The sequence below is a fragment of the Mangifera indica genome, chromosome 10, assembly GCF_011075055.1.
Source record: "Mangifera indica cultivar Alphonso chromosome 10, CATAS_Mindica_2.1, whole genome shotgun sequence".
Taxonomy (NCBI): Eukaryota; Viridiplantae; Streptophyta; class Magnoliopsida; order Sapindales; family Anacardiaceae; genus Mangifera; species Mangifera indica.
Genome location: NC_058146.1, coordinates 4,408,993 through 4,434,892, shown reverse-complemented (window position 1 = coordinate 4,434,892; position 25,900 = coordinate 4,408,993). Strand labels below are relative to the sequence as shown.

At 34.7% G+C, this 25,900-nt stretch overlaps 4 protein-coding genes and 1 long non-coding RNA gene across 9 annotated transcripts; 2 read left to right on the top strand and 3 right to left on the bottom strand.

Annotated features, from left to right (window-relative positions):
* The first annotated feature begins 886 nt into the window (after window positions 1–886).
* Window positions 887–4,191, top strand: LOC123227558 (mannose-1-phosphate guanylyltransferase 1). Its single transcript, XM_044652595.1, has 5 exons — window positions 887–1,104; window positions 2,128–2,260; window positions 2,797–2,859; window positions 2,989–3,228; window positions 3,333–4,191. Exons 2-5 carry the CDS (start codon window positions 2,150–2,152, stop codon window positions 4,002–4,004), a joined length of 1,086 nt encoding a protein of 361 aa, XP_044508530.1. The 5' UTR covers window positions 887–1,104; window positions 2,128–2,149; the 3' UTR covers window positions 4,005–4,191.
* A 1,042-nt stretch (window positions 4,192–5,233) lies between these two features.
* LOC123227551 (delta-1-pyrroline-5-carboxylate synthase-like) lies at window positions 5,234–11,467 on the bottom strand. Of its 2 annotated transcripts, XM_044652577.1 has the most exons (20): window positions 10,797–11,467; window positions 10,211–10,282; window positions 10,027–10,130; window positions 9,787–9,889; window positions 9,512–9,673; window positions 9,008–9,285; window positions 8,646–8,796; window positions 8,314–8,478; window positions 8,062–8,139; window positions 7,703–7,792; window positions 7,506–7,592; window positions 7,342–7,428; window positions 7,153–7,249; window positions 6,965–7,068; window positions 6,749–6,824; window positions 6,513–6,663; window positions 6,316–6,384; window positions 6,152–6,218; window positions 5,988–6,058; window positions 5,234–5,573 (listed from the first exon to the last, which is right to left on the bottom strand). In XM_044652577.1, the coding sequence occupies exons 1-20, from the start codon at window positions 10,923–10,925 to the stop codon at window positions 5,492–5,494; spliced, it is 2,223 nt and encodes a 740-aa protein (XP_044508512.1). In that variant the 5' UTR covers window positions 10,926–11,467; the 3' UTR covers window positions 5,234–5,491. The 2 variants fall into 2 exon arrangements, with proteins under 2 accessions (XP_044508512.1, XP_044508513.1); XM_044652578.1 differs by lacking the exon at window positions 7,342–7,428.
* Window positions 11,468–11,568: 101 nt separating this feature from the next.
* LOC123227560 (protein YIPF1 homolog) lies at window positions 11,569–16,503 on the bottom strand. The gene is made up of 6 exons (XM_044652598.1): window positions 16,183–16,503; window positions 15,616–15,655; window positions 15,423–15,506; window positions 13,137–13,302; window positions 12,372–12,645; window positions 11,569–12,048 (listed from the first exon to the last, which is right to left on the bottom strand). The coding sequence occupies exons 1-6, from the start codon at window positions 16,234–16,236 to the stop codon at window positions 11,857–11,859; spliced, it is 810 nt and encodes a 269-aa protein (XP_044508533.1). The 5' UTR covers window positions 16,237–16,503; the 3' UTR covers window positions 11,569–11,856.
* Window positions 16,504–17,580: 1,077 nt separating this feature from the next.
* Window positions 17,581–18,985, top strand: LOC123227808. 3 transcript variants are annotated; one of them, XR_006504567.1, is made up of 4 exons: window positions 17,581–17,819; window positions 17,896–18,026; window positions 18,109–18,174; window positions 18,719–18,985. It is a non-coding gene; the product is annotated as an uncharacterized LOC123227808 (long non-coding RNA). The 3 variants fall into 3 exon arrangements; XR_006504565.1 differs by having other exon boundaries at window positions 18,697–18,985; XR_006504566.1 differs by lacking the exon at window positions 18,719–18,985 and adding an exon at window positions 18,280–18,592.
* Window positions 18,986–19,319: 334 nt separating this feature from the next.
* LOC123227807 (protein NEDD1-like) lies at window positions 19,320–25,651 on the bottom strand. 2 transcript variants are annotated; one of them, XM_044652935.1, is made up of 11 exons: window positions 25,536–25,651; window positions 25,252–25,414; window positions 24,760–24,872; window positions 24,187–24,447; window positions 23,962–24,066; window positions 23,206–23,271; window positions 22,839–23,060; window positions 21,184–21,762; window positions 20,336–20,941; window positions 19,775–19,939; window positions 19,320–19,694 (listed from the first exon to the last, which is right to left on the bottom strand). In XM_044652935.1, exons 2-11 carry the CDS (start codon window positions 25,385–25,387, stop codon window positions 19,587–19,589), a joined length of 2,361 nt encoding a protein of 786 aa, XP_044508870.1. In that variant the 5' UTR covers window positions 25,388–25,414; window positions 25,536–25,651; the 3' UTR covers window positions 19,320–19,586. The 2 variants fall into 2 exon arrangements, with proteins under 2 accessions (XP_044508870.1, XP_044508869.1); XM_044652934.1 differs by having other exon boundaries at window positions 25,252–25,607.
* Window positions 25,652–25,900: the final 249 nt, after the last annotated feature.

The following is a 25,900-nucleotide window of genomic DNA, read 5'->3' as shown; positions in this document are numbered from 1 at the left end:
CTTCTAGCCTTTTTGTTTTAATTGGAAGTTGCATTAACGAACACGAATGAATGAGTCTTTGTCAGTTACTTTATCGCTTTCATTGACATCGGTTTATTTCTTTAGTTCCCTTTAATATTGTATTCATTTTGTCAAAACGGAAGCATTTGAATTTAGAGGTTTTTATCAAATTTTAAATATTAATTATAATTTTTTTATCCCATGTAAACATATCATATTTAAATAATCATAAGAAGGTTAACCCCAAATCATATTATGATTGGTTAAGAGGACTACTAAAATTAGTATAATCATAAATCGGTGTGATAATTCATATAATTTTAATCGGATTTTAAGTAATTTTTTAATTAAAAAATCATTATAGAGAGGGAGGGGATTTACCAATGATAGAGTTGATAATACGTTGTAGAGAATTATCGAAAAAAACAATCACATGAAAGAGATAATGAATTTTCAAGATGTAAGTATAATATTTTAAATTTTGATACGGTGGCTGTTAATACTAAAATATGAAAATTCAAATAACCTTAGATAATAGGAGGTGATAAAGCAATTTTTTAAAATTAATTTAGAAAAAATAATTGTTTTTAAAATTAAAATGTAAAATGAGAATGAGTTATTTTTTCTTTAAATAAAATTTTAAAATAATAATTTTATTTCTAATAATAATAATAACAAATAAATAAATTTTTAAAAATTAATAAATAAGAATTTAAAAATATTTGAGTGGTTAAAAGATAATAAATAAAAACTAAAGTTCGAGTAAATTAACCCCAAAAATATAAAGCCTAATTCTAACCGGGCGTGACGTGACTCACTAAAATTCAATTTAATATTTAATTTCAAATCCGCGAAATTGTAAACTCACACTTTATTCATGAATGGTGTATATCCCCTGACGGAATAAATAGGCAATCTCAACCAACGAAACGACCACTGCACATTTCAGACAAATAACGAACAATCAGCTGGTGTAACTCGACCGTGTCCACTCAGGACTCCTCTTACCTATTGGTCCTGAGTTTCTCACACGAATTGAATTGAACTGAGATATCAATTCGGTTCGAATTCATTCTCTTCTGGATCTTTTAATTGAGTCTTAAGGTAACGTGTTTCGAGTTGTGTCCGTTTGAAGTTGTTTTTATTTTGGATCTTTCATGAATCTCACAATGTGTACCGTAATTCGAGTTTTTTATTAGTTCAATTAGGATTAAATTGCTGTTATGATGATGGAAAAGAGGTTTTTGATCACTAATTTTGTATATTTTGTTAGATCCGGTTATTGAATCTGTCATTTTTGTTTCATTGCTTGTAATTTACTGTTACTGCTCCCTTTTTTTGATTGACAAGGAATGTGTGGTAGCATTTAATATGAAAATTGTTAATCTAAATCTATATTTTCAGATTCGTTAATTCTGATCCGTCGTGATGATTCAGTTGTTAGAATGAAATTTTGTCTGGAATATTGTGTTGTAAAGTCTTGGATTTGGTAGAATGTGGCAATCTAAATGTTTATGAAGGATGGGTTTAGAAAGTAAATATATTTGGCGACACTTGATCCGGTAATGTCTAGGAAAAGGGAAAAGTAGTTTTATGGTTGTCGTTTACTTGAAGCAGTAGTTATCTTGGATCTAGATGTCGATTTACTTTCCATGTCTGTTACTGAGTAACTTTTGTGAAACAAGAACTGATTTTGTCGGACTCATTCAAGAATTCAACCTGTGGTGTGGCTGGAATTCGTGTCCTAATACAAGCTACTCATTTTGGACAGATTTTCACTTAGTCTATAAGTGATATGTATCATCGTTTGACGCGTGTTGCAATCATTTTTTTGTTGTGTTTCATTGAGATCAGCTTTAAACTTTTTCTTCTTCCCTGCATGTGTTGAATTTGTTTCAAGCTCAATTTTATACCTTTCAATTCAGGTTTGCCAACATTGCCTCCAAAGTTGAGCTCAGGCTCTTTATTGTTTCAGATTTATAAATATCAATCCAGAATTCCTGACAGATTTTATTTTTCACTTGTGTTAATAAATATAAAATGATGTGGTTTCTTATTTTAGCAATATACTGTAATCTGCTAAATTGTATTATTAGTTACCAAAGATTCTGACTCGGACTTCTGCAGGAAAAGGGGTTTGCATACCACAATGAAGGCACTTATTCTTGTAGGAGGTTTTGGAACACGGTTGAGGCCATTGACACTCAGTGTCCCAAAACCCCTTGTTGAATTTGCTAACAAACCCATGATCCTGCACCAGGTATAATTTTGTAAGCATGTCCATTGATAATTACATCTCAACTAGGAGACTCGTTTATTTTAGCAGTCATTTCTGCAAGGTTTTCTTAACATAATATCATTTGTTGTCTTTATTTCCATATTTTTTCCAAAATAATAATAAAGAATGTTTTCCTTCATTTCCATAGTTGAATCCACAATAGAGAAGCAATTCACTTCTGAGAACCCTTCAAAGAACAGGTGTCAAGATATATCAAACCATTCAACCTAGTGTAATGTGTTGAATCAATTTTCACACTAAAATTTGAAATTGAACCATTTGAATTGGTTTGATAATATCTTTCTTCACCGGGGTAGAGCGGGGTTTGAGCCTGTGTGTATGTTCCTTCTCACTTCTGATTTTATGACTGATTAAAACTTTTTCTCAAGGAAAATGAAGTGAGGCCATTAGGGTATTTTAATATAGTTTGTTTTCTCTCCATCTGTCTTCTCTCGCATTTTTCATATTAGTGTGTGCACTAACTTTGGGTAAACATATATAACCAAAAATATTCACAGATGGAGGCTCTTAAGGCAGTTGGAGTCAGTGAAGTGGTTTTGGCAATTAACTACCAACCAGAGGTAAAGGAATAATGTTTCTTTTTTTTATTAATTTAATGTTATGAAATTTGTCTAATGATTCTAGAGATTGATTTAATACTGCAAGAAATTTGGTTCCAACGTTTAGGGTGTTGTTTCTTGTTTATACAGGTGATGTTGAACTTTTTGAAAGACTTTGAGACAAAGCTGGGTATCAAGATTACCTGCTCACAAGAGACTGAGCCGTTGGGCACTGCTGGTCCCCTGGCTCTGGCTAGGGACAAACTGATTGATGACTCTGGTGAGCCATTTTTTGTCCTCAACAGTGATGTTATTAGTGAATACCCTTTCAAAGAAATGATTGAATTCCATAAAACCCATGGTGGAGAGGCATCCATTATGGTAACCAAGGTACAACGTCAGCCCTTGTTAGATTATTTTCATTTCCTCTTCTTTGAAGACATTGTTATTAGGTTAAATGATTGATAATCGTTTTGTCTTTAATCATTATATAGGTGGATGAGCCATCAAAATATGGTGTGGTGGTTATGGAAGAATCAACTGGAAAAGTTGAGAAATTTGTGGAAAAGCCAAAGTTATTTGTTGGTAACAAAATCAATGCTGGAATTTATCTTTTGAACCCATCAATTCTTGATCGCATTGAACTGAGGCCCACCTCTATCGAAAAAGAGGTCTTCCCAAAAATTGCAGCTGAGCAAAAGCTATATGCTATGGTCCTTCCAGGTTTTTGGATGGACATTGGACAGCCAAGGGACTATATAACAGGTCTGAGACTCTATCTGGAGTCCCTCAGGAAGAAATCTTCATCTAAGTTGGCCATTGGCTCTCACATTGTAGGAAATGTTTTGATTCATGAGAGTGCCAAGATTGGAGAGGGATGTTTAATCGGACCTGATGTTGCCATTGGTCCTGGTTGTGTGGTTGAGTCAGGAGTTAGACTGTCTCGTTGCACAGTGATGCGTGGAGTGCGCATCAAGAAGCATGCCTGCATATCTGGTAGTATCATTGGATGGCACTCAACTGTAGGGCAATGGGCTCGAGTAGAAAACATGACCATCCTTGGAGAAGATGTTCATGTGTGTGATGAAATTTACAGCAATGGGGGTGTGGTTTTGCCCCACAAAGAGATAAAATCAAGCATTTTGAAACCAGAGATAGTCATGTGAGACACCGATGTTGAGAAAAGTAGATCGTTGGTAGGACTGTTGTAAGCTATTTTTCCCAGTCATTGTAATGTGTTAGTCGTTTTGTTCTTTTTTCTCGTCTCATATCGTACACTTGAAGGCTTACTTAGTGTATATAGAGTAATAAAATATTGCTTTCTTTAATATAAATTTCATTTCAGTTTGTTCACATGGATTGCCAGTGAGATAAAATATTTTTATCACTGAACATAATCTGTAATGTTATCTTAAAGTAACATTATTTAGATTACTTGTGAAGCATGCCCTACTCACAACTTCATTAGGTGACAATTTAGTTAGAAATTTGAAACCCGAGTCCACTAATCAGCCACTGCACCATTTGAATTCTTGCTCTCATGTTTAAAACTCCCAACTTTTTTTGGCACTGAAATTATATCTTAAGTGGATAGGTATGTTAACATTGGTGAACGGGGTCCGATTATTTTATTGAAAAAGTAGAATTTGGAGCCTGAATCGGAAGTGGAACTGGAACTGGAACCAGTATAAACAGGTTCTACCCAGAACCTATCTGGTCAGTTACTGGTCCAGGTAATCCAATACTGTTTCACAGTTAGATTTTCTCCTTGTTTCCAGTTCCACCACAAGCTTTTAACATTCCAAGACACAGTCCAATCAATGGATTGTGTTTAATGGAATCCTAAAATTTATTCAATTGATGTTTCGGAGGACTACCAAAAATTTCTCTACTCACAAATATATATTATTTGGTTAGTTAATCTCTTGTTTTTTTTGTTGGAATAGACAGTTGGAAGATTCTTTTGAGCCCAAGAACAATTTGTTGTCAATGTATGCAAAGATATCCAGTGACCATAGGGTGTGGCGGCATCGATGGGGTGCCTTTCGAAACTGATATTCTTGGCAAAATATTAGCAAGTGTTGCTTATAAAGGAAATAAATCTTGCTATACTGATAGGGATGCCTGATCCTTTCAATCTAAGTCACCATTGGAAAGAAAAAGGCTGACCCAGAGCCCAGTGGGTTCCTGGTCCTGAGGGTCTAAAACCTGGAGTGAAACTGGTACTCGTAGGTTCCAAACAATCGGAACCAAAACCTATGGAAGGTAAGCCGGATATAGATAGGAACCGTTTGACAGGAAGGACATTAAAAAGTGCAATTTAAGATTTCTAATTACAAAATGCTGCAAGGCACAGCCACAACATACCAAGCAATAGGGGTTACACATAATATTAAAAAAATCATTCACTAAACTGCAAAATTTATTACATGTCCCGATAAGGGAATGACAATGTCAACTACTTAAATATTCCTAAACTGATACAAAATGCTTATTGAATGGGGCAGTAAAACTATCTATGGAGACAGAATCAGACTAATACTTTCAGCACCTTATAAAACTGTGCTGCTACACGAATCAAATTAAAGTAGCAATACCAAGAGCCCACAAAAACTGCTTCTTGTATGCTGGATGTAAATCTCTAAGTATAAATTTAGGACTCAATACCTATGTCTTTGTGAATATAATCCACTCCCTTATCACCACCCACCACTTGTCCACTTCCTCTAAGAATCCTGCAGATGGACAACCAAATGACAACTAAGAGTGTTTACAGACTGATGATTTTCTCATACTGCACAATCTTCTGGAAATATATAAATAATAGAGATGATATGCCTTTCCAATAAGGCATGCATAGGTATATTTCACTAGTTAAACTTTGCAATTGGACACCACCAACTTCTAAATACTTGTTAAATCATGTGATAAACCAGTTTGAAACCATGCCCTCAACAACCAACATATTTTGTGTAGCAATTTAAAAATGCATTTGTCAGTTGCATGAGTGCAGTTTTTATGAATAAATGCAGTAAATTTCAATCAATGTTGGTCTAAGGATAATTTATAAAATGACAACCCTAGAGGAAATACTCTATAATCAAGAAACCTTCTGTTATCACACCAACATCATAAGCAAATATTCATACCATCTAGTAGTTAACAATCCTTCAACTCCTACTGGACCCCGAGCATGAATTCGGCTTGTGCTTATGCCAACCTAGTTAGGTACAAAAGAGAATCAACTATGGGATAACACAACTCTAAACAAATTGATCAGAAATATTCGATAACCAGCTAGATGATATACTACCTCAGCACCAAGTCCGAATCGAGCCCCATCACAAAATCTTGTGCTTGCATTATGGAAAACAGCAGCACTGTCAAAGCAACAACCCACATTAACATCATCTTCTGCTATAAATTATGAAGACTGCTAAACCAGTGTATTAAATTTAAGAAAATAAGTTGGCTCACCTGTCAACCCTGAGCAGAAAAACTTTTGCGGCTTCCTGATCTTCTGCTATGATGCATTCAGTATGACCACTGCCAATGAAGAGAAAATGCAGTTATTCATCTCCACGTTAATTTTAAACAACCATGTGCAAGTTTGTGCCTGGAGAAATAGAGAGAAATATAATGATTCATTAGATCTGAAAGCAAAAGGAACATACCTTCCGTATTGATGTATATGATCAATGGCTGTATATACGTCATCCACAACTTCAATAGTGCATGCCATTGAGTTGTACTCATGGTGTAATGAATCTGCCTCTGGAACACTAAGCAAGGTGCTGGCTTTTGGGCCACCGAATAAAGTGACACCTGCAGAAGCATCAGTACCTCTCAGTAATTCTCAGTTTAACAGTATCAACACAAGACTTTATAACTTTTTTGCGTGGAGCCCTACCTTCGGTGCGAAGTTTAACAATAAGGTCATTGAACCCATCAGTTGACACCAAATCCTTGTGAACAAGAAGCGTTTCCTGGAAACATCAAAAAAGAATGGAGCGCTAAGAGGCTGACATTTTGAGACATACAAATTAACATCTTAAAATCTAAGCTTGCACTAATACTATAAAGAGCATATAAAAAATATCAGAAGCCCATAAACATAACATATTACCATTGCATTACAGGCTGCAGGGTAATCTAATTTTGCATCCAAAACTATTTGCTTCACCATCTCCATATTGGCAGATTTATCAACATATACATGGCAAATTCCATCTGAGTGACAAAATTGCAAATTAGTTGATTCCTATGAGAAAGCATATATTCAACAAATTAGATTCCATGGATTATATATCTCACCAGCATGGCCTAGAACAGGAATTTTAGTTGATCCCTTGATTTGAGTAACAAGTCTGTTGCTTCCTCTTGGGATTACAAGATCAATCACATCATCAAGCTAGCACACAAAGAAAGACACAGAATTCACTTATAGGTATTCAAATATCATTTTAAAAATTGACACGCTCTAATCAATACAAATCCATCCACCTTAAGCAGATCAGAAATCTCATCTCTCGAAGTCACGAGTCCAATCAGTCTTTCACCAACTTTTTCTGGGATGGCTTTAGTAATAATCTATAACATGAATGACAGAACTTAAAAACTTCACTTGGTATATTGCATAACAATTATTTAACTCTAAGATATCAAACCTTATGCAATATTTCATTTGAACACTTGGCCTCTTTACCCCCTTTCAACAAAAGCCCATTCCCACTTCGGATTGCCAATGAAGCTATCTATTAAAATCATGAAAAAGAAAAGTAAATGAATAAATAAAGAGGTAAATACAATGCAAATACAACAACAAATGTCATAAATGATATTTGTTACAACGAATCACATTTACTTGTACTAGTGCATCAGGTCGAGACTCAAAAACAATCAGGAGAACACCCAAGGGACACGAAGTTTTCTCCAAGATGAGCCCATCTGCAAGCTGATGCAAAATCCATCAGAAACATCTCAGATCAACATTCTACACAAGGGATATATTGGTAGTCTAGAATATCTCTATACAAATAGTCCAAGACATAATAATTATATACTTTTATAGCCAAAAGATAGTTTCAGGTGCAGTTTGTATGCCTCAAAATTTTTTGAGTAAACTTAATAAGTTGTTTACTAAGTGTGGAAATCAAGATTTGAAGAAAACAATTCACAGCCTCAAAGGGCTATTTTTAATGTATTTGAAAGTCTTTTCATTACCTGGGTTCTCTTCAAAATATGACCAATTGGGTCTGCCATGCTTGCAAGCACATGAATATTTTTTGCAAGGCTTGAAATCTGTCAAGTACAGAATAATCTAAACATAATCTGTGCAATTTGATAAATATAGACAAGTTTCAATTAAAACATCATGCACAAGGGAATTAGCAAAAAAAATAAATAATGACAGAATAGAAGACAAAAAGCACCAACACTAATTAGAAATAGCTAAATGTATAGACAATGTCTTGCCTTCTCTGACTTCAGAGCCAGGCGAGATATCAACGATTTATCATATCCAGCCTCTTGTGCAGCTGCAACATCAGCAGCATTTTCAGCCATGATCTTGCTTTCATTAGCTTCCAAGGCATCAGCTATATCCAGCAAAATCTTTTTCCTCTCTTCTGAAGACAAGGCCTGTAGGTATTACACAGCAATTAATGTTGCAAACCAAAGCATAAGTCTTGCACCATGTTATTTGGGTGGAAGATACTGCCCCTTTCTACTTGCAAAAGAATTGTGTAAAATTTTCCAATTAACATAAACTTATCAAACTTCTTAAGCACTATGCGATTCGATGTTACCTGAAGCCGTCTAGAACAATCCCTCGCTGCAACTGCCATCTGATGAGGACCTACTTCATTGTTTCCAGCCAACAAATGTGCATCTTGGTGGAAAAGGGTACCGATAGCCTCTCCTTGTAGAACTTTGATAATATTTTCAGCAGAGAACCCACTTCAAAAGAAATACAAGGAAATTATTGCACTATCATACACTAGCTACCTAGTAGAAACCTGAAGTAAACATTACATAATATACGGAGCCTGTAAAGTGCATCCACATGATAAATATGGGCTATATCCACCCAAGACGTGTCACTCAGGTTCCTTAATTTGCAAATGTTGAAATTTTGAACTATGTTTTAGGATATAAGATGGGAGTATACCTGGTGATAACCACAGGGATGCCAGCATAAGCTGCATTGACAGCAGCTTTTACCTTGGCAGTCATGCCACCTCTTCCCACTCTAGACTTGTCTCCAAAAGTTATTTCACTCTGATGCTTCTCCCTAATGTATGTCTGGATTAGCTCCGACTGTGGATCAGATGGAGGGCCACTGTATAGACCCTCGACGTCACTCAATAAAACAAGAAGATCAGCTTTTAACTCCAAAGCCAGTAAAGCTGCTAAGCTATCATTATCCCAGAATATACCGGAAGAGTCCTGCAAAGCATGCAAATCATCATAACTATAACAGTAGCAAATGCATCAATTATTGACTAAAACATTACAGAGGCTATGTTTCTTATAAGAGTGAGAAAGAAAATATCAATTTGTATATTAGATAAGTTCAAAAAATATAAAATTAAGCACTAAGGCAAGGTGAAAACTAGTAATTAATTAAATGAAATATTCCCAGAATAAACAGCATCGAAAAAGTGTGGCATGCCTCATATGGTGCTTTTCTTGTACTGACAGCATCATTTTCATTAAATACAGGAATAACCCTCAGAGATAACAAAGATTTCACAGTTTCATTAAGTTGCCTTCTGAAATCTTTATCCCTAAAATCATTATCTGTCACAAGAAGTTGTGCAGATGTCATATCCAGCTGCAATAAAACAAAAATGTCAGCATACTTAAAGTGGAAATCCAAGAAACAATTTAATTATGCTTTAATATAGTAGCAAAACAGAGAAAAAGGTATATATATCTCCTAAGGACCTCGCCAAACAATGTGTCATAAAGAGCCATGATACTATTTTGGCCAACAGCTGCACAGGCCTTCCCATCAAGCTCAACTTGTGGTTTTTGAAGATCAGCAAAACTGTAAGAGATGAAAAGCTATTGCATCATAATCATGTCTGTGAAAACAAAATACTTATTTTGTGAAGAGAGGCCTCACTCAGCAATGTTCAAATTCAAAATCCTCTAACTCATACAAAAGTAGAATAAAATAAAGACCTGCTGTTGATCAGTCTTCTGTATTTAAGCCTTTGGCGACCCAGGCCAACAGCACCTGACGACACCAAAATAATCTCATATCCTTGTGAGTTCAACTCTTTAATCTGCAATTTCATTTGGATAAAATTAAAATGCCCAGATCTCAAAATTGGCAAACAAAGCTAACAAAAATCTACAAGCTTACTTGCTCACAAAGCGCTCCTAGTCTTCCAAGCGCTAATCTTCCATCACTTCGAGTAACAACAGCAGTTCCAACCTTTAATAAATTGAATAAAAAATTAAGCTAGTTAACATTATAATTAATAAAAGCAAAGTTATACATGCACATACATAATATCAATACAGATTACTTAAATGTAGTATACAATTTATCCTTGTGAAGATAACGATGTCATTAACATACAGGAATTATGAAACTAACCCTCGACTTATGATTCACGATCTGGCAACTCTGGTTAAAAATAAGCCAACCAAATGCATTTTCTCAATATAGTTTATATCACTCATGCCGATAAATTACCAAACACTAAGAAATAGAAAGACAATCTTTTGTCGTTTCATAGTATATACGAATCTTCAATTAAGGATAAAAAATAAACACAGTCCTGATCTCATAACCAAGAATATATACATCGACGCTATTCAAACGATGCATGAAAAAAATGAAACGTCAATCCGGAATCTTCCCTTTAATGAACCAAAAGGAACCACTAACATAACTAAAAGTTTTATCACAAACAAAAGTTACTTGAGGAGAATATTTTAAGCACCTTCACAACAATACGCTTCACATCCTTAACAAAAACTCGAGAGGAATCCATGTTATCGGTGTTTTCCGTGTCTAACTCAGCACGGGTATAACCGTTCCAACTCATTGCGGATACAAGAGGAGTCGGCATTCAGGTAGAGTTTCTTAGGGAAGCCTTTTAAGATGACTGCTCAGCCACCTGAAAAACCAAACCCAACAAAGTACACACACACAGAGAACGTGACGGATTCAAACTGGTTTTTGTTTCGAATGAAAGAGTGCCACGTAAGGACTGAAGAATGTGGAAGGCAATGATTGGTTAAGCGGAGGCAGGAAGGAGTTCGTGTTACACTCAAAATAATACGCGGCGGCTGTGCAGATGGACGTAGTTTTGGGAAACACTACAAAAAGATTTAGAAATATTTAAAGAAGAAGTTGAGATCCATGTTATGCGGCTGGTCAGAGGACTGTAGATTTTTGAAAGGGACACGTATGCATTTTCGGAGACAAGTGTCAGGGACTTCATCAGATAATTGGCCATTGCTAAACCATAAAAATGCCATCAATCAATCATACTTAATTGAGATTCATTAAGATTGAATGGGTGATCTTCTTATCATTAAGAGTTCAATATTACAAGACGAGTTAGTGGATTAGAATTTTGCTAGGCAAGTTCGTTTCGTTGGCTAAATCTGGTTTTGTGGACACAACTTAATTATTGTAGCCTTATGGCCCTTTATAATTATAAGCAAGATTATGATCAGAATTAAGATAATCCAAAATGTCAAACGTGAAAATTCGAAGATCTAATATTACTCCTAAGTAATATGTGTCATGTTGGGCTTCTAAAGGCTGTAGTCCAACACCATCCATGCAAAATTAGTACAAGAATTCACTCGTTCAGACTCTTTTAATGTAGCATGTTTCAAACTCTTTTAACTGAACTACAATGTGACCATTTCAAATCACCTATCTCAAAACATACAGAAATAAATGCTTCCGAACCAAGTTTCAAAGGATATCATACGGTTCCCAGGAAGAAGCACACAGCAGGTTCAAAATTGGACCTCGGAGACTAAGGGCTATGGAAAGAACCAGGCCTTGATGAAGACTGCCAGAGCCATTTGCAGAAAAAATGAAGCAACCACCAGTATTGTGAGGTCATTCCCCTCTATATAAGATTTCAGATTTAATGCGACAAAGCAAGATGAGACGGTCCCGGCAAGAAGTATGATGATCCACCGGAGAAACTCGACAGGAATAAGAAGTAAAAACTGAAATTTTGCATAAAGTATATGTTAGACAATTGTAAGGATACTCAAAAAACATATCTTTTTTAGGTACTAGCAGAATTTAAAATGGTTTCAAGATTTAAAAAGAAGAGACTACGGTTGTCAGCTATACTTATAAAGGTAATTCTTAGTGCTCACTGATTAGCAAGAAATACAACGGCCAGAAATTAGATATGCTGAAGAAAGAATGAATACTTCAGAATTAACATTACACTTTTCTAAGGTTATTGTAATTTTTAAAAGAGAGGAAGAGAATTTTTTAAATAAAAGAAAGAGAGGAGTCTAAGCAAAATGCAAATACTCACAGAGCTCAAAATAAAGACGAAGAGAGAGTATCCCCACAGGCACCAAAATCGAACAAGGCTAGCATTTGAACCCATATACTTTATCAAAAAGTAATATGCCAGGGGCACCAAAATGGCATAACCGTAGGTAACACTTGCTGCCATATTTACATAGCTGACATCAAAGCTCCAAGAAGTACTGCTGCTAGTATGTTTTTCCATGAGGTATGTGGCACAGTTTCCAAGTGAAGCTAGCACAAATACCAATGTAGTGGAGATCCAGATAAGCCCATATCTAACATATTCAAACAAAAAAGAAATTGATACACGTTGAACCATCATATTAGATCACAATGCAATATCAGTCATCAGACATTAGATTATCAACAAAAAGAAAAAAGATACAATGTTTCCTCCATTCTAATTTATATCCTTCTTTAAGTGCTAAATTGTTTGCTCCATCATAAAAGCTGACAACAATTGATTTTTCTATAAATACACCAACTGATGATTTGCAACATCTTATTTTGCACATGCAGAAAAAAAGTACTGCCAAAATATCGATTAAGTAATATGTGATTTGCATCATTATGTTTCATATTTGGTGAAACACCACAGTTCTACCATGTTTAATAACCAGATTTTAATGTTGATTCACTGCCAGGGTTGGTATGAGAATGACTTGATCCCTAAACCTCTAGCACCACTGCACAAGATCTAACAAAAGATTGACCATCTTTTTCAATATGAGATACAAAAAAGGAAAGGGAAAATTGCATAACTCACAGATCAGGGTTGGCTTCAATCTTGCTGAAAAAATCTCCAGTAAAGGGGTACAAGGAACTCATCAATCTGTTCATGACAATATCTGTATCCACATTAAAATATTGCTGGTATGATGCGACACTAAATACTCCCCTCCAATTGTTTGCTGGTTGTTGCTCAAAGCTTTCTGCATGAGTGCAAGGTCAGATAGATTGTTAAATGTGAAGGTGAGAGAGTACCATTGTATAAAGGAATCAACAAACCCATAGCAAAATCTACCATCACAGATCTGCTTGTACATGCAACAAAAATTTAACATTTCTGAGAATAATTTTAGAAAATATCAAAACCCACCTGAAAAGATAATCCTGGAACATACTAAGTACTACCAAGGAAAAGAACATATTGATTGACCACTTTCATCATCTTCCAATGCCCTCCTAACCACACTACAGAAACACTTAAGAATAGCTATTCCCATTTCATGCAACCAGACAGTCAGACAAGGGGATTTTATTCAGCCTCTAGTCTGACAGGATATATTCAGTCTGCCCATTGATCCAGGAAAACTGATATATATGCAGGTAGTTTGCCAGTAACCCTCAGAAGAAATCCCATGTTCACAAGGCATATGCAGCTAAATAACTACTTCAATAAAGTTTACCGGAAATCTAAGAGGTCCAGAAAAACCTTAAAAAAAAAAAAAAAAAAAAGAGGTGGTCTTGCAATTAAGAACGCAGAAACAAAGATTTTGTCCTTGAGCTAGTTTTCCCTTCACCAATTTATATCGTAAAAGACTTTCACACAAGTCACTCCCTTATATCAACCATGCAAACTTTGTTGGTCCACTACACACAATCAAACTAGTCCTACTCTAAAATATACAGTGCCAAACCAAATAGAAGTTAAAATTTCATGCATCACTACAATTAGTCACAGAAGCCCAATTCCAAACTATCAATAAACTAGGTAGCATGGACACAGAAACGCAAATAAGCATAAATGGACACAGTGACATGACTTTTCTAAAAAATTTAGAAAACAGCAACATGGAAAAACTCATAAATATTAGAATATACAGAGGTTTATCTGTAAATGATAATTTTTTATACAAATATTTTTGTAACTTTATTTATATACAAGTAGAAATTAATTGTTTTTGCCAAAAACAACCACCATAATAATCAAATTTTTTACAATAAAACATCTTATTCTCTCTAGGGATTACTTTAAACATAGGAATATGAGCTGATGTTCATATATCCCTTAACTATGATGGATGTGTTTTGCTGAAAATTTTCGGGTTTCAACAGGGTTAGTCTAAAGATGTTAAATGTTCATATATTTGTTTGCTGTGATTCTGACATTGAAAGAAACAAGAATCATTAGCAATTATTGAGTAGAGTACTAGAAAATCAAACAAGAAAATAAAAAACACACACAAAATCAAAAGTCGGACTAGCTATGAGGGTTGGTTCTGAGTCCAAACGCAAGAGTTCTGTTATCTTCAAAGGCGATGCACTTGTTGTCAAGCCACCACAAAACGGATGACTACAGTATTATCACAAACGAGATGACAATTTTATGTGATTGGATTCTATGTTGAAAGAAGAAGACAAGTGATAGAAATGAAGTTTTTGAGAAAGAAAGTGCCAAAGTGATTAGATTTGAGAAAGCAAGTGATGAACTGACTAGGTTTGAGAAAGGAAGTAACGAAGTGATTAGACAAAGATAGTTTTATTCAAAGAAAAGTGTTTCATAATTTTTGTTATTTTCTGAAACTTAACCAACAAGTTTCACACGTGTTGGGGCGCTTCTGTTTTCGAAATGTTTCAGAAATGTGGAACTCTCCACTATCTTAGTCAATAACTATGTTATTTAAAACAGAGCGTTCAATGGTCAGACCATGGTAAAACACAGAAGCTTTATCCACCATCGCACCCACAAAACATTCATCTTTACATAATTGGAAGACAACAAAATGAAACTGATCCACAGATCTTCCATTAGCTTCAAATTTTAATGAGATATTTGAGGCATAGGCAAGCAAAAAATAAGCCTTTTAATAAGTTTTTTTGTATGCTCCAAAAGGACCAAAACCATTGTAATGAATATCCAATTTTGGTGATACTATGGCAAGCAAGAGCTGCATTTTAGCTTCAAACACCAAATTGTCTTAATGAGTACTACAAAGAAGACATTTTTTTGAAAAGTTCGCTAGGAAGCTTCTAATCATCCATGTCGGTAGACTTAGCCACATCTTATCATTAAAACTTTCATAAAATGAAAACTACAATGAAAACATACCAGGTGGACTTCCAAGAGTTTGATAACCTTGCCTACTTGCTCCTCCATTATTTGGGGGAAATGTCTGCATATTAGCTTCAGGGACTGTAAATATATAATAAGATCGTTTGCTCAATTCACATCAATTGAACTACATCAATAAACAAAAAAGCAATTCAAATACAGCCAAAACATCCCATAAGATGAACCGTACCCTCATAGTTTGTGTTTTTATTTTCTTCAGCAACAACCGCCTACAAACAGGAAAAACAAAAACAATTAAAATTAGGCACTCACAAAATCAAATTTGGATACTTTAACAAGCAAAGCACTGAATACAAGATCCTGATCCACACCAAGATAATAGCATTTAAAAAGAGAAATTGCATTAACGTCCAATGAAGTCGTAAAAGTCCCAAAATTCATTAGAGACCTTCCCGTTTAGGAGGTCCTCAATAACTAGAATAAACTTCAGAGAAGGAAAAATGAAACTTAAACCTTGTTACCATATTTATATATTAAAACAGTCACAGCTACTACAGATACAGTACATAACTTACTAACAGTACGCCATTAATACATTCCAGAAATATCTCCGAACCGTCATACATACAATTGAATTAGATAACTACTACAACATCTAATTAATACTTCAAATAAAATAGACCAATAAATAGATTTCCCTAGATCACTTCAAAATTATCGAAATAGAGAAACTGAAAAAAAAAATCGTAAAAAAAAGGTAACAACAGTTACAACAAGGAAATTTAAGAGTTCTTACGGGAACTGAACCAAGCAAGTGGCTTGAAGAGATATTATTGTAGGAGTCGTCCATGGAGGTAGAGATCGAAACTTAAGAATAAAAACTTGTTGGTGTTGTCGATAGAAGTTTAGCTCAGAAAAGCATCGTGGATTTGAGAAATTGAAGTGGATCGAGAATCGAGTGATTTTGATGTTGAGGTTTTTCGTAGTGTGGAAGTTAACAGACTAGACGAAAAAGAGAGAAGCTGACTTCCTCACTGACCGGTTTTGGCTCCGATAAGGTAAAGAAAATGAGAAGCGTTTACTCCACGTCCACGATTGAGTTTGGGCAGAGGCGTTTGTTACTTTACAGTTAACATGGACCTCTTGGACTCAATCAATGGGCTTTTCATGGGCCATGACATCTTCGGTATGCAATTTCGCAAACAAATAATAATGAGCGAAACATTTTTAAAATGGTCTTAAATATTATTCAGAAACATTTAAGTGAAAGTTGTTGTTCCAATTATCTTGCTAAAATAAGAAATAACTGTGCAATGGATAAAGGTAGATGATATGGATGAAACATAATATCACAATGATAAAAGGATGAAAATAACATATTAATGAGATCGTGGGAATAATTGAAACGGTTAGAGATTACTATTCTCATTATTTTTAAATAGAAGAAATCCTACCTATATTTTAAGTCGATCTGTATATAGGTAAAATGTCTAGTCAATATATGTTGAATGTGTAATTAATTGTTTCTTTGGTGTATCTCTTGTTCATTTGAATCAGAAAACACACAATAACTACCCCAATTTATGGGAGTGAATAGGCTTTTAGAAATATTTTTACTTTTTTACATACATGATTAGAATATTTATTTTATTGCATGTCTTGAAAACAATGTTTTTACTTACATTTAATGTATTGTTTGCACATTTAGGTCGTATATTTGTTATGATAGTTTAAATCATCATGATTTTTTTATTAGAGATGATTTGTGTACTTTATTAAATCATTGATATATGTCATAAACTTAATCACAAAGATTAAACTTTTAAATTCTCAATATTCTCGAAACTTTATAAAACTCCAAAATGTTATATCAAACTAAGTTCTACAAAACTCTCAAAGGGTTTTAAGGTAAAATAATATTTTTATATAACGAATTTTTTCAATCGAAATGAATGATATGTGGGTAAATAAAATTTTTAAACTCAAATAGTGAAAAATCATTGTTACATCAAAGTTTGGGTGGGAAACAGTTGTTTCGACATATATCTTAACTTCTATGGTTGATAACTTATTAATGGAGATTATATAGTCTTATATTTTTATAATAATACATATTTGAGATACAATGAATTATTTTTCCAAAAAAAAAAATTGTTTTATAGGACTTTGCAAAATTTTAATGCCAAACAGCATAAATTCAGCTTTGTCTTATCTAAAGCCCCTCGCACAAAGCCTTCGACGTTCGACTTCAGCCAAACCAGCCAACGCTCTCTCTCTTTCATCACGGCAAGCTCAGCACAATCTTTTTCTTTCTTCCGTCGTTTCATTCATACATACTTGCGTTGCATATATATACTTTTCAGATATTTCGTATTTGTTTGGTTTGCTAACTGAAAGCTAGTTCTATTCAGATTCAAATCGACACGAAAGAAGGTAAAATTATCACTGACTTCATAATTTGACTCCATCAGTTTGTTATTGAAGCTTGATATTGATTTTTTCCTTTTAGTAAATGAAGATGATAAAGCTACGCCGTATGAGGAAGCACTAGATGCTTTATCTTCTCTCATCACGAAACGCAATCGTGCTAATCCAGGCGATAGATTTTATTCGCTCGAACTCGTTCGCGAGTATGTCAAGGTAATAAGGTGCAACAGGTGTTTGTAAATTTGAATGTTTGCATTCAGTTTTTCATCTTACAGTGATGCCTTTATATGTGTAGATGTTGGACTTAGAGGAAGCAATTTAAAAAATGAGTATCATTCATGTTGCTGGCACTAAGGGAAAGGTATAACTTAATTTTTCTTCGCTTGTTTTCTTATTTGAAATCTGATTTCTTTAGCTGAAATTGTGTTGTATTGTTTGATCAACAAATATGTTGACTGGTTTTTAGCTTACAGGTCGAGAATTGAGAGCAATCTTAAAATTTTGGCTTTCCTGAAGTAATAAATCTTTTTTGGAATCTTGCTTTATGTTTATTTAGTTTAGTAAAGCATTAAGAATCAGAGAATGCTCGTCGAAAGTTTGTACAAATATTAATTGGAAAGCCTGTATTAAAATATTTTTTGATTAGTTATAATCATAAATTATCAGTTCTGTAAATGGTTAAGTGAAGAATACAACTATATTAGTGACTCATTGATGGAGAATCTTTCTTTTTAATTTGCTTATGATTTGCCTCTGTTTTTGTTGTTTTCTGAAATTCTTGGAGAAGTTGACCAGAGAATAAATTTATAATTGTGAATTTTTTTTGTTTAACTTCTGTTAATGATGTTTGAGACTTGGTCTACTTGCCTTTGAGTCTTCTTAGGGATCCACCTGCTCATTTACAGAATCTATTTTGCGACACTGTGGCTTCCAGACTGGGCGTTTCACATCACCGCACGCCATCAAAGTTTTATCATGTTTTTGCAAGAGGGAACGTCAGCAATTGGAGAAGTTACATTACACTTAATCCAGGTATGCTAACGAATATATACTGCTGATTTTAATTGCAACTTGAAAGACTTATATATAACCTTAATTTCAAGCCTAACAAAGAGCAAATTTATTTGCACACATTTTTTAATATACGATTCGGTATACATGATATGTCATCATATATCCTTAATTTAAAATTGTTTAATTATGTAATAACACATTATTTATGTATCTAATTGTATATCAAAAGTGTATACATGATCAAACAAAACCCTCAATTTCCAATAATTTTGGGACAATTTTCCTTCCCTCCTGAAGTATTTTCTAAAGTGGAAAAAAAAAACAACATTGATTATAAAAGGTAAATTGTAATTTTACGTACCCGAGGGGGAATTATTATTCTTGATATCTCATGGGGAAAAAATTGTAATAAACCCAAAACTCAGAATCGACCAAGTGATATTAGGAGTTTACACATTATGATCAACCAAACCCTTACGAACTCCTTGCACATACGCATCCAATTAGAAGTTTCATTTCATTAGGCCAACACATCTGTACAGGGTCATAGATCCTACCTCTAATATGATTTTTTTTTTTTTTTTTTTGCAATTTTGTCAATTTTTTCAATTGATCTTGCCTTTTATAACCTCGTTCTACTCCCATTGGCCCAAAAAAATAAAAAAAACCAAGCGTAGTTAACTATATAATACCTAAGAAGCATAAAATCATGGAAATTTTCAACAAATAACCACAATACCAAGTCATCTTCACTAGTACTCATAGAAGTTGACGCAGATGTTGGTTTTCTTTCTTGAGAGACTTGATTTCTTTCATCAGCTCAGCTTGGTTTTCTAGAATTGAGCTCATCACACTTGACATTTCCATCTGTTTAAATATTCCATAAATATAGCTAAGAAAAAGTCTTTGTTGGAAACTGAAGCGAAAAAGTATTAACACAACTGTACCTCCTGCATATGGAATTGTCTTAAGATTTCAATATGAAGGTTCCTCATATCTTCATGTATGGATTTCTGGAATGAATCAAGAGATTCTTCAAGAGTGCGCTGAAAGAGCTGAAGAGTAAAATTACTTCCCTGCTGTGGATCTGGCTGTGAAGCCTTTAGGGTTCCCTGTTAATGAGTCAGTGAACCATTATGACATAATAAAAGCAGAGAGCTGGCATCATGCCAGCAGCTTTCTCAAAAAGGAAATAAGCTATACTAATTAGGGCTGGATTTGAATTGAGCACAAAGGTGTTCAAGTTTGGCTCGATATTAAAACAACATTGTTTTGATACGCATTACTCAAAATAATGTCGTTTTAATTGATTCCTATTAAATTTTACAAGCTTGCAAGCTTAATGAGCCAAACACTCTTAAAGTGAGCTCGAAAATATTTAACCCTCAGGATCAAGTCAAATTTGAGCTCGAGCTCGCTTGAGCTAGAGATCGAACAAGTTCAGGTCAAAGACAACCCTAGTTCTAATGTGAACCCAAAAAAAAAAAAAACCCAACTTGCATTCTTACATTTATAGCTGGAAGAGCTCCTGGTTCCATTGCAGCCGATGTATCACATCTTGACAACAAGCTACTCAAAATTTCTTCCCTGGTTTCAGCTCCTGTTTTCTTTGTTTTGGGTGAAGCACTTGAAGGAGAAGTGCCATCACTGAAGGTGGAAGTAGTGCTGATTCTCTCAGCATAGGTTGAAAATCTTCGAGGTAGAGTCGAAGAGTTTCTGGGTAAGTCAAGACCAGCTGCTCCTGCAAAGCCTTTTCCGCCAAGAGACAATGATGTTGAACTTGAGGAAAGGCTTTCTGGAAATCCCAATGAAGAGGGCTCCTGCTTTGAAGAGATATCCTTGGTGCTCAAGTTTTCATAGCTCAAGCTAGAACTTGTCAAGAAGCTTGTATTCATCTGATTAAGTGATGAGGACAGATCGGAATACACAGACCCTGCTGTCAGACCAATAGAAGTCAACGTCCCAAAACGAGACGGCAGACGCAGGTTGGTAAATTTATCAGGTAATTTTTCACCACCCCAAGCTTCTGGAGGTGTGATGGAGGAGTCGTCTTCAACCTTGGAAGATGGAGCAGGTGTAGACACTGATTCGGTAAAGGAAGATTTGATATCATCCTGCACAAAATTGTAGATAAAGAAACATGAATGCATGGCCGAGAAGATATTGGAAAATGCAAAAACACATGGAGAGGTAGAAAAAGATGTCATATTCTTACAGTATGTGTCAATTACTAATCAATCTAACCACAACGAATTAGCTCTATAAACATCAGGGTTGATATTAACTATTTACACCCAGAAGAAGAATATTTCACACAATGCATGTATCAGGTACAAAATGCAAAAGAGTACTAAACCTGTTTGGAGGTTGAACTGGATTTCCAATCAAAAATTGGATGATCATTAGCTCCATCCTCTGCAAAAGGGAATCTCCTACTGGATGAAGGAAACAAAAGGGATGAGGTCTTCTTATCAACAGGTGGATGATCTTTCTTTGCTCCCTCATGATTATCCCACATCTTATCAAGTGAGGGTGTAATTGGCTGAACATCCACAAGTGGGGAAAATACCTCCATATCATCCTTAAAGTTATAACTACCACGAGGAGCATGCAATCTTGCCAATGGTCCCCCTGGCCTGAGATGGCTACGTTGTGGTGTTTCCTCAGTTGAAGAGAAGTTGAATGTGCTTGATACAGAACCACCACTATTCACTGAAAGCAAAGATGCTTCTGCACTAGTGCCTGAACGCCCAACAAGACGTGAACCTGATACTGCTGTGGACAATGAAACGCTTGATGATGTCACTGAAGGAAGTGGGTCAGGCATAAGAATCGAATCTTCTGCAGAACCCCCCAAAAGAGCAGTCTCGGCAGTACAAGTGCTCTCATTAACAATAACTGGCTTTGATCTTTGCCAGCATAAACTTGAAACAGCCTGATAAATACTGCAAATACTTAGCATTAACAGATATTACAAACTCTACCGGCAACAACAGTCATTACATCAGTAACCTGGATTTTCAGTTCACCATGAGATGGAGGACAGCCTACAGATATATGGAACCTACTGCAGTCTCCAGGATTTTTTTTCCCTAGTTTAAATAAACGAACTCCCTTGTTTGGATTGATCTTCTTTTCTATTAGGGGGAGTTTTTAATTCCTTCAGTAGATTTATTTTATCTACTAGTTATTTGTTTCTATATTTCATTTATGATTTGGCTGCATAAATAAAGGCCAAAACCATCATTGTTGGATGACTTAATAAATATGAATAGATAATAAAGATTTCTCACACAATTTCTATCTTGCTCCCTTGATTCTTCTAATTTTCTTCCATTTCTATTCTTTTATGACTTCTCTTCTTTCTTGCTTTCTCTCCCAGGTCTATCCTTCCCTGATCCCCATCATCAGAAGGAATAAACCCCCCACCACTTACTGAAAATCATTTATGAGATAACATATTAATAACATGTTGAAAACATATATGCTTTAATTATATTTCTTCATCTTTTTCTTTTGATAAACTTTTCTTTCTCATTTTTAATGCATATTAAGGAATGCATAAAAATGAAGAATGAAAAGCATGGATCTCTAAGAGAGAAGTGTTGCACTGTAATGAGTTTAGCACATAAAATTCAGTTCTACTCATCTTGCAACTTCTGACTCATACCAGAGGATTCAAGTCTCTGCATATCCAAAATGACTAAGAAGGCATTATTGCTCCTCAATAATAAGGACAGATTCAATGCCAACAATCAAAATGTTGATGCACAGCTACACGGAAGAAAAAAGTCTACAAGTCATGCATTCAGCAAGTTAACAGCAAACCTTAGTATACAAAAAAAAAATTTGACCAGCGTCACCCATATATATAATTAATGAACTTAAACCATACAAACAAGTTTAAAGTGATTATAAAGGGCATCTTGCAAGCCAATGCAAACAACTGAATAGAGATCCATTTCCCATTTCACAACTTTTGTCAGAACATATATAGGAAAAGAAGCCTACCTCTGTAGCACTATAAGCACGAAGAACAGTAAAAGGCTGTGGTTTGCCACGGACATCATAGAAAACCACTCGACCATTACTTGTTCCAGCTGCCAGCACCAAACCATCATCTCTAAAGGCCAACGAAGAGAAAGGTGCCTCATAAGTAATGCAAGATGATGGTCTTCTAGACCCTGAATCATAAGTGTATAGCTTTTTATCCAGCCCAACACTAGCAATTATCTGTTGCAAGAGACATTAGTGTATTTTTTAATTTAACTGAGTTCTGACCCCAAAACTTATTCAGTTCCAAAGTTTGCATAACTTATATATCCTCTTTACTAGTTTACTAATAAAACACTGCCAAACCAATAAGATTAGACAAGACCTTATCAGTGGATGGCGAGAAGCTAATCCCAGCGGTTGGAGCAGAATGCTGTTTCAGCCAAGAAGCCTGCAAACAGAAATGTGATCATTATCACATATTTTGTCTTTTAGAACCTGAAATAAAAATAAAATGCTATTGAAAAAAGACTGTAATGAATAGTCAGAATCAGTAAACCAATAAGTCAAGCCACCATTTTTTACAACACCAAAAGGCAGAAGTGAGCTCAAAGCTATCCTTTGAACCTCCAATTTTTGGCCAACCCATTTTTTGACCATGATTTGACCAAAGCCAAATGAGATGAATGTAAGAAAAGGAAAGCATATAGATATATTGATGACTTGACTATAGTTTACATTGGATGGATCTGTGAGCATTAAATGAGAATTCTTCCAAATCAACAGGCCGCCTAATTCAGCATCAAAATATAAATATATTTTATTTAATTTCAAATTCTAAAAATAAAAATAAAAATAAAATGTATTTAGTCCTCCAGATGTTCTTTATGATGTATTAATATTTCCATCCACCACAATCTCCAATCAACTCAAATTGCCATTCTTTAATTAGTACAAGCACAGAATCAAGAAGAATTTTCCAGCACAGTAGTTGGGATCTATTTTTCAATGACAATCATAGCTCTGACATTGTTTCAAATTTAGACATGATATTCTTCTGAAGCATGAAACTTAATAAACATAACAGCTTTCCAAAGCACGCACTTGTTACCCAATCCAATAAAAAAGTAATGTAGCAAACCTTTGGGCTACGACCGGTTGTATCCCACAAATTCACAGTCCCATCATCACCTGCAGTCACTAAAAGGTGTCGACTAATCCGTGAATAATCAAGCACTCTCAGCACCTGGCCTTAAAATCATCAGACAAAAAATTAGCTTGGAAACCAGTGACTTAAGTCAGAAACACCAGAAAATAAAAGAAAAGAAAAGAAAAAAATAAACCCAGCTGCAAGAAGCTAAACAACCTGTTCATTAGGGTCCTTTAATTCAGCAGCCCTTGCTCCAGAAGCAAGGTTATGAAGAATAAGATCCCCACTTAGACTGATAGAAGCCAAGTGCTCATCCTTGCAATTGTACATCACTCCTGTTATAGAATTATTATGGCCCTTTAACCACTTGATGCAACGTTTCCGCTGCAAATCCCATATTCTTACTACTTGACTGCTTCCACCAGAACATATATATCTGGATCCCTTGTTGCTAAAGCTAATAGCCAATATAGATTCCTGAAAATTGGAGAAAAAATACAGCAATAAGTTGATTCATTAATGTATCATAAAAAGCTTAAACCAACGGTTAATGGCAGATAAATTTAAGGAAATCAAACAAAAAAAACTCAAGGTTCTTTCCAGACACAGGAGCATTCCATAATATTAGGCCATATTTTGTTCTGTTTGAATATCCAAGAACTATAAGTATAACCCCTGAGTCAACTTTAGTTCTTCTAGAGTGAGAAACGAAAATATTCAATTTTTGAATGATAAGTCTAGTAGATCCTAACTAAGTGTCAAGGCGCATCTGACCAAGAAGTCAATTACCTCAAAATTGTCTCCACCATCAGTACCAGAGACTGGAATTGTTCCCATGCTCTGCCCATTTTTCCTCCACAACGATATCTTCTTATCCTCTCCAGCACTTGCAACAACTAAATCTGCAAGAATCATGCCCTAATTTAAAACATACAATAAAAATAAACTTAAAACAACTAGTCCTGCATTTATAAACTCGAATATAGAAACTAATCCTAATATCGTACTTAGACTGAAATCCTAAATCATTACACCTCTAAAATAAGACTAGAACACTTCTACATGCTCAGTTGAGTTCAATTATACACATATAGAAAAAAGGAACACAAATTCGACTCAAATCGACATAGTAATAAAATAAACTCCCGAAATTTAGCTAAAGCAAAACACGTAAACCCCTAAATCCGACTATAAATTATTTTCAAGAAAAGAAATCCGACTATAGATTATTTTGAAGAAAAGTAATCCGAAAGCGAATTCAAAGGCGAGTGAATGACTCACTTGTGTGGTTCCACTTGACTGAGTTGACAAGGCAACCGGGAGAAGGCGTGTAACTTAAAATGAACGGATCGCCGGGCTCAAGCGAAACATCGAAGAGCTTGATAGTGTCGCCACCGCTCGCCCCTAGCAGTGCCATCGATGGATCCGCTAAGTTGTTGGCTTTCTAGAGAAAAATTTTCTCGTAAAGTAGTAGGATTGGAAAATCTGAACGGAAAATTGGTATTTGAAAAATAAATTTATTTAGTTTCGTAATTTTTGGTTATCTAAAAATGGGAAAACCCTACCTGAAAGAGAGAGAAAGAGAGCCAAAAAAATTTAAATTGAGTTGAGTAAAGAGGTAATCAAAGTAGGCGCCGTTTAATTATGAGCCCTTGCCTCCTTTATCAAATTGATTATTTGGTTCATTATTTAGAATTTTCCTAATTTTTATTAAATTTATATTCTAACAACTGATTAACTTCATAACTAATTTGGAGAATTTCATTTATTTTTTCATTAATAACGTTTTCTATAAAATTAAGTCTACGTATACAAATAAATTATATAAATATACCTTTACAAAATAAAATAGTAATATTTAATTAAATAATTTTAAAATAAAAAAATATATTCAATTATACTATTCTATTATAAACTATCATCTCAATTA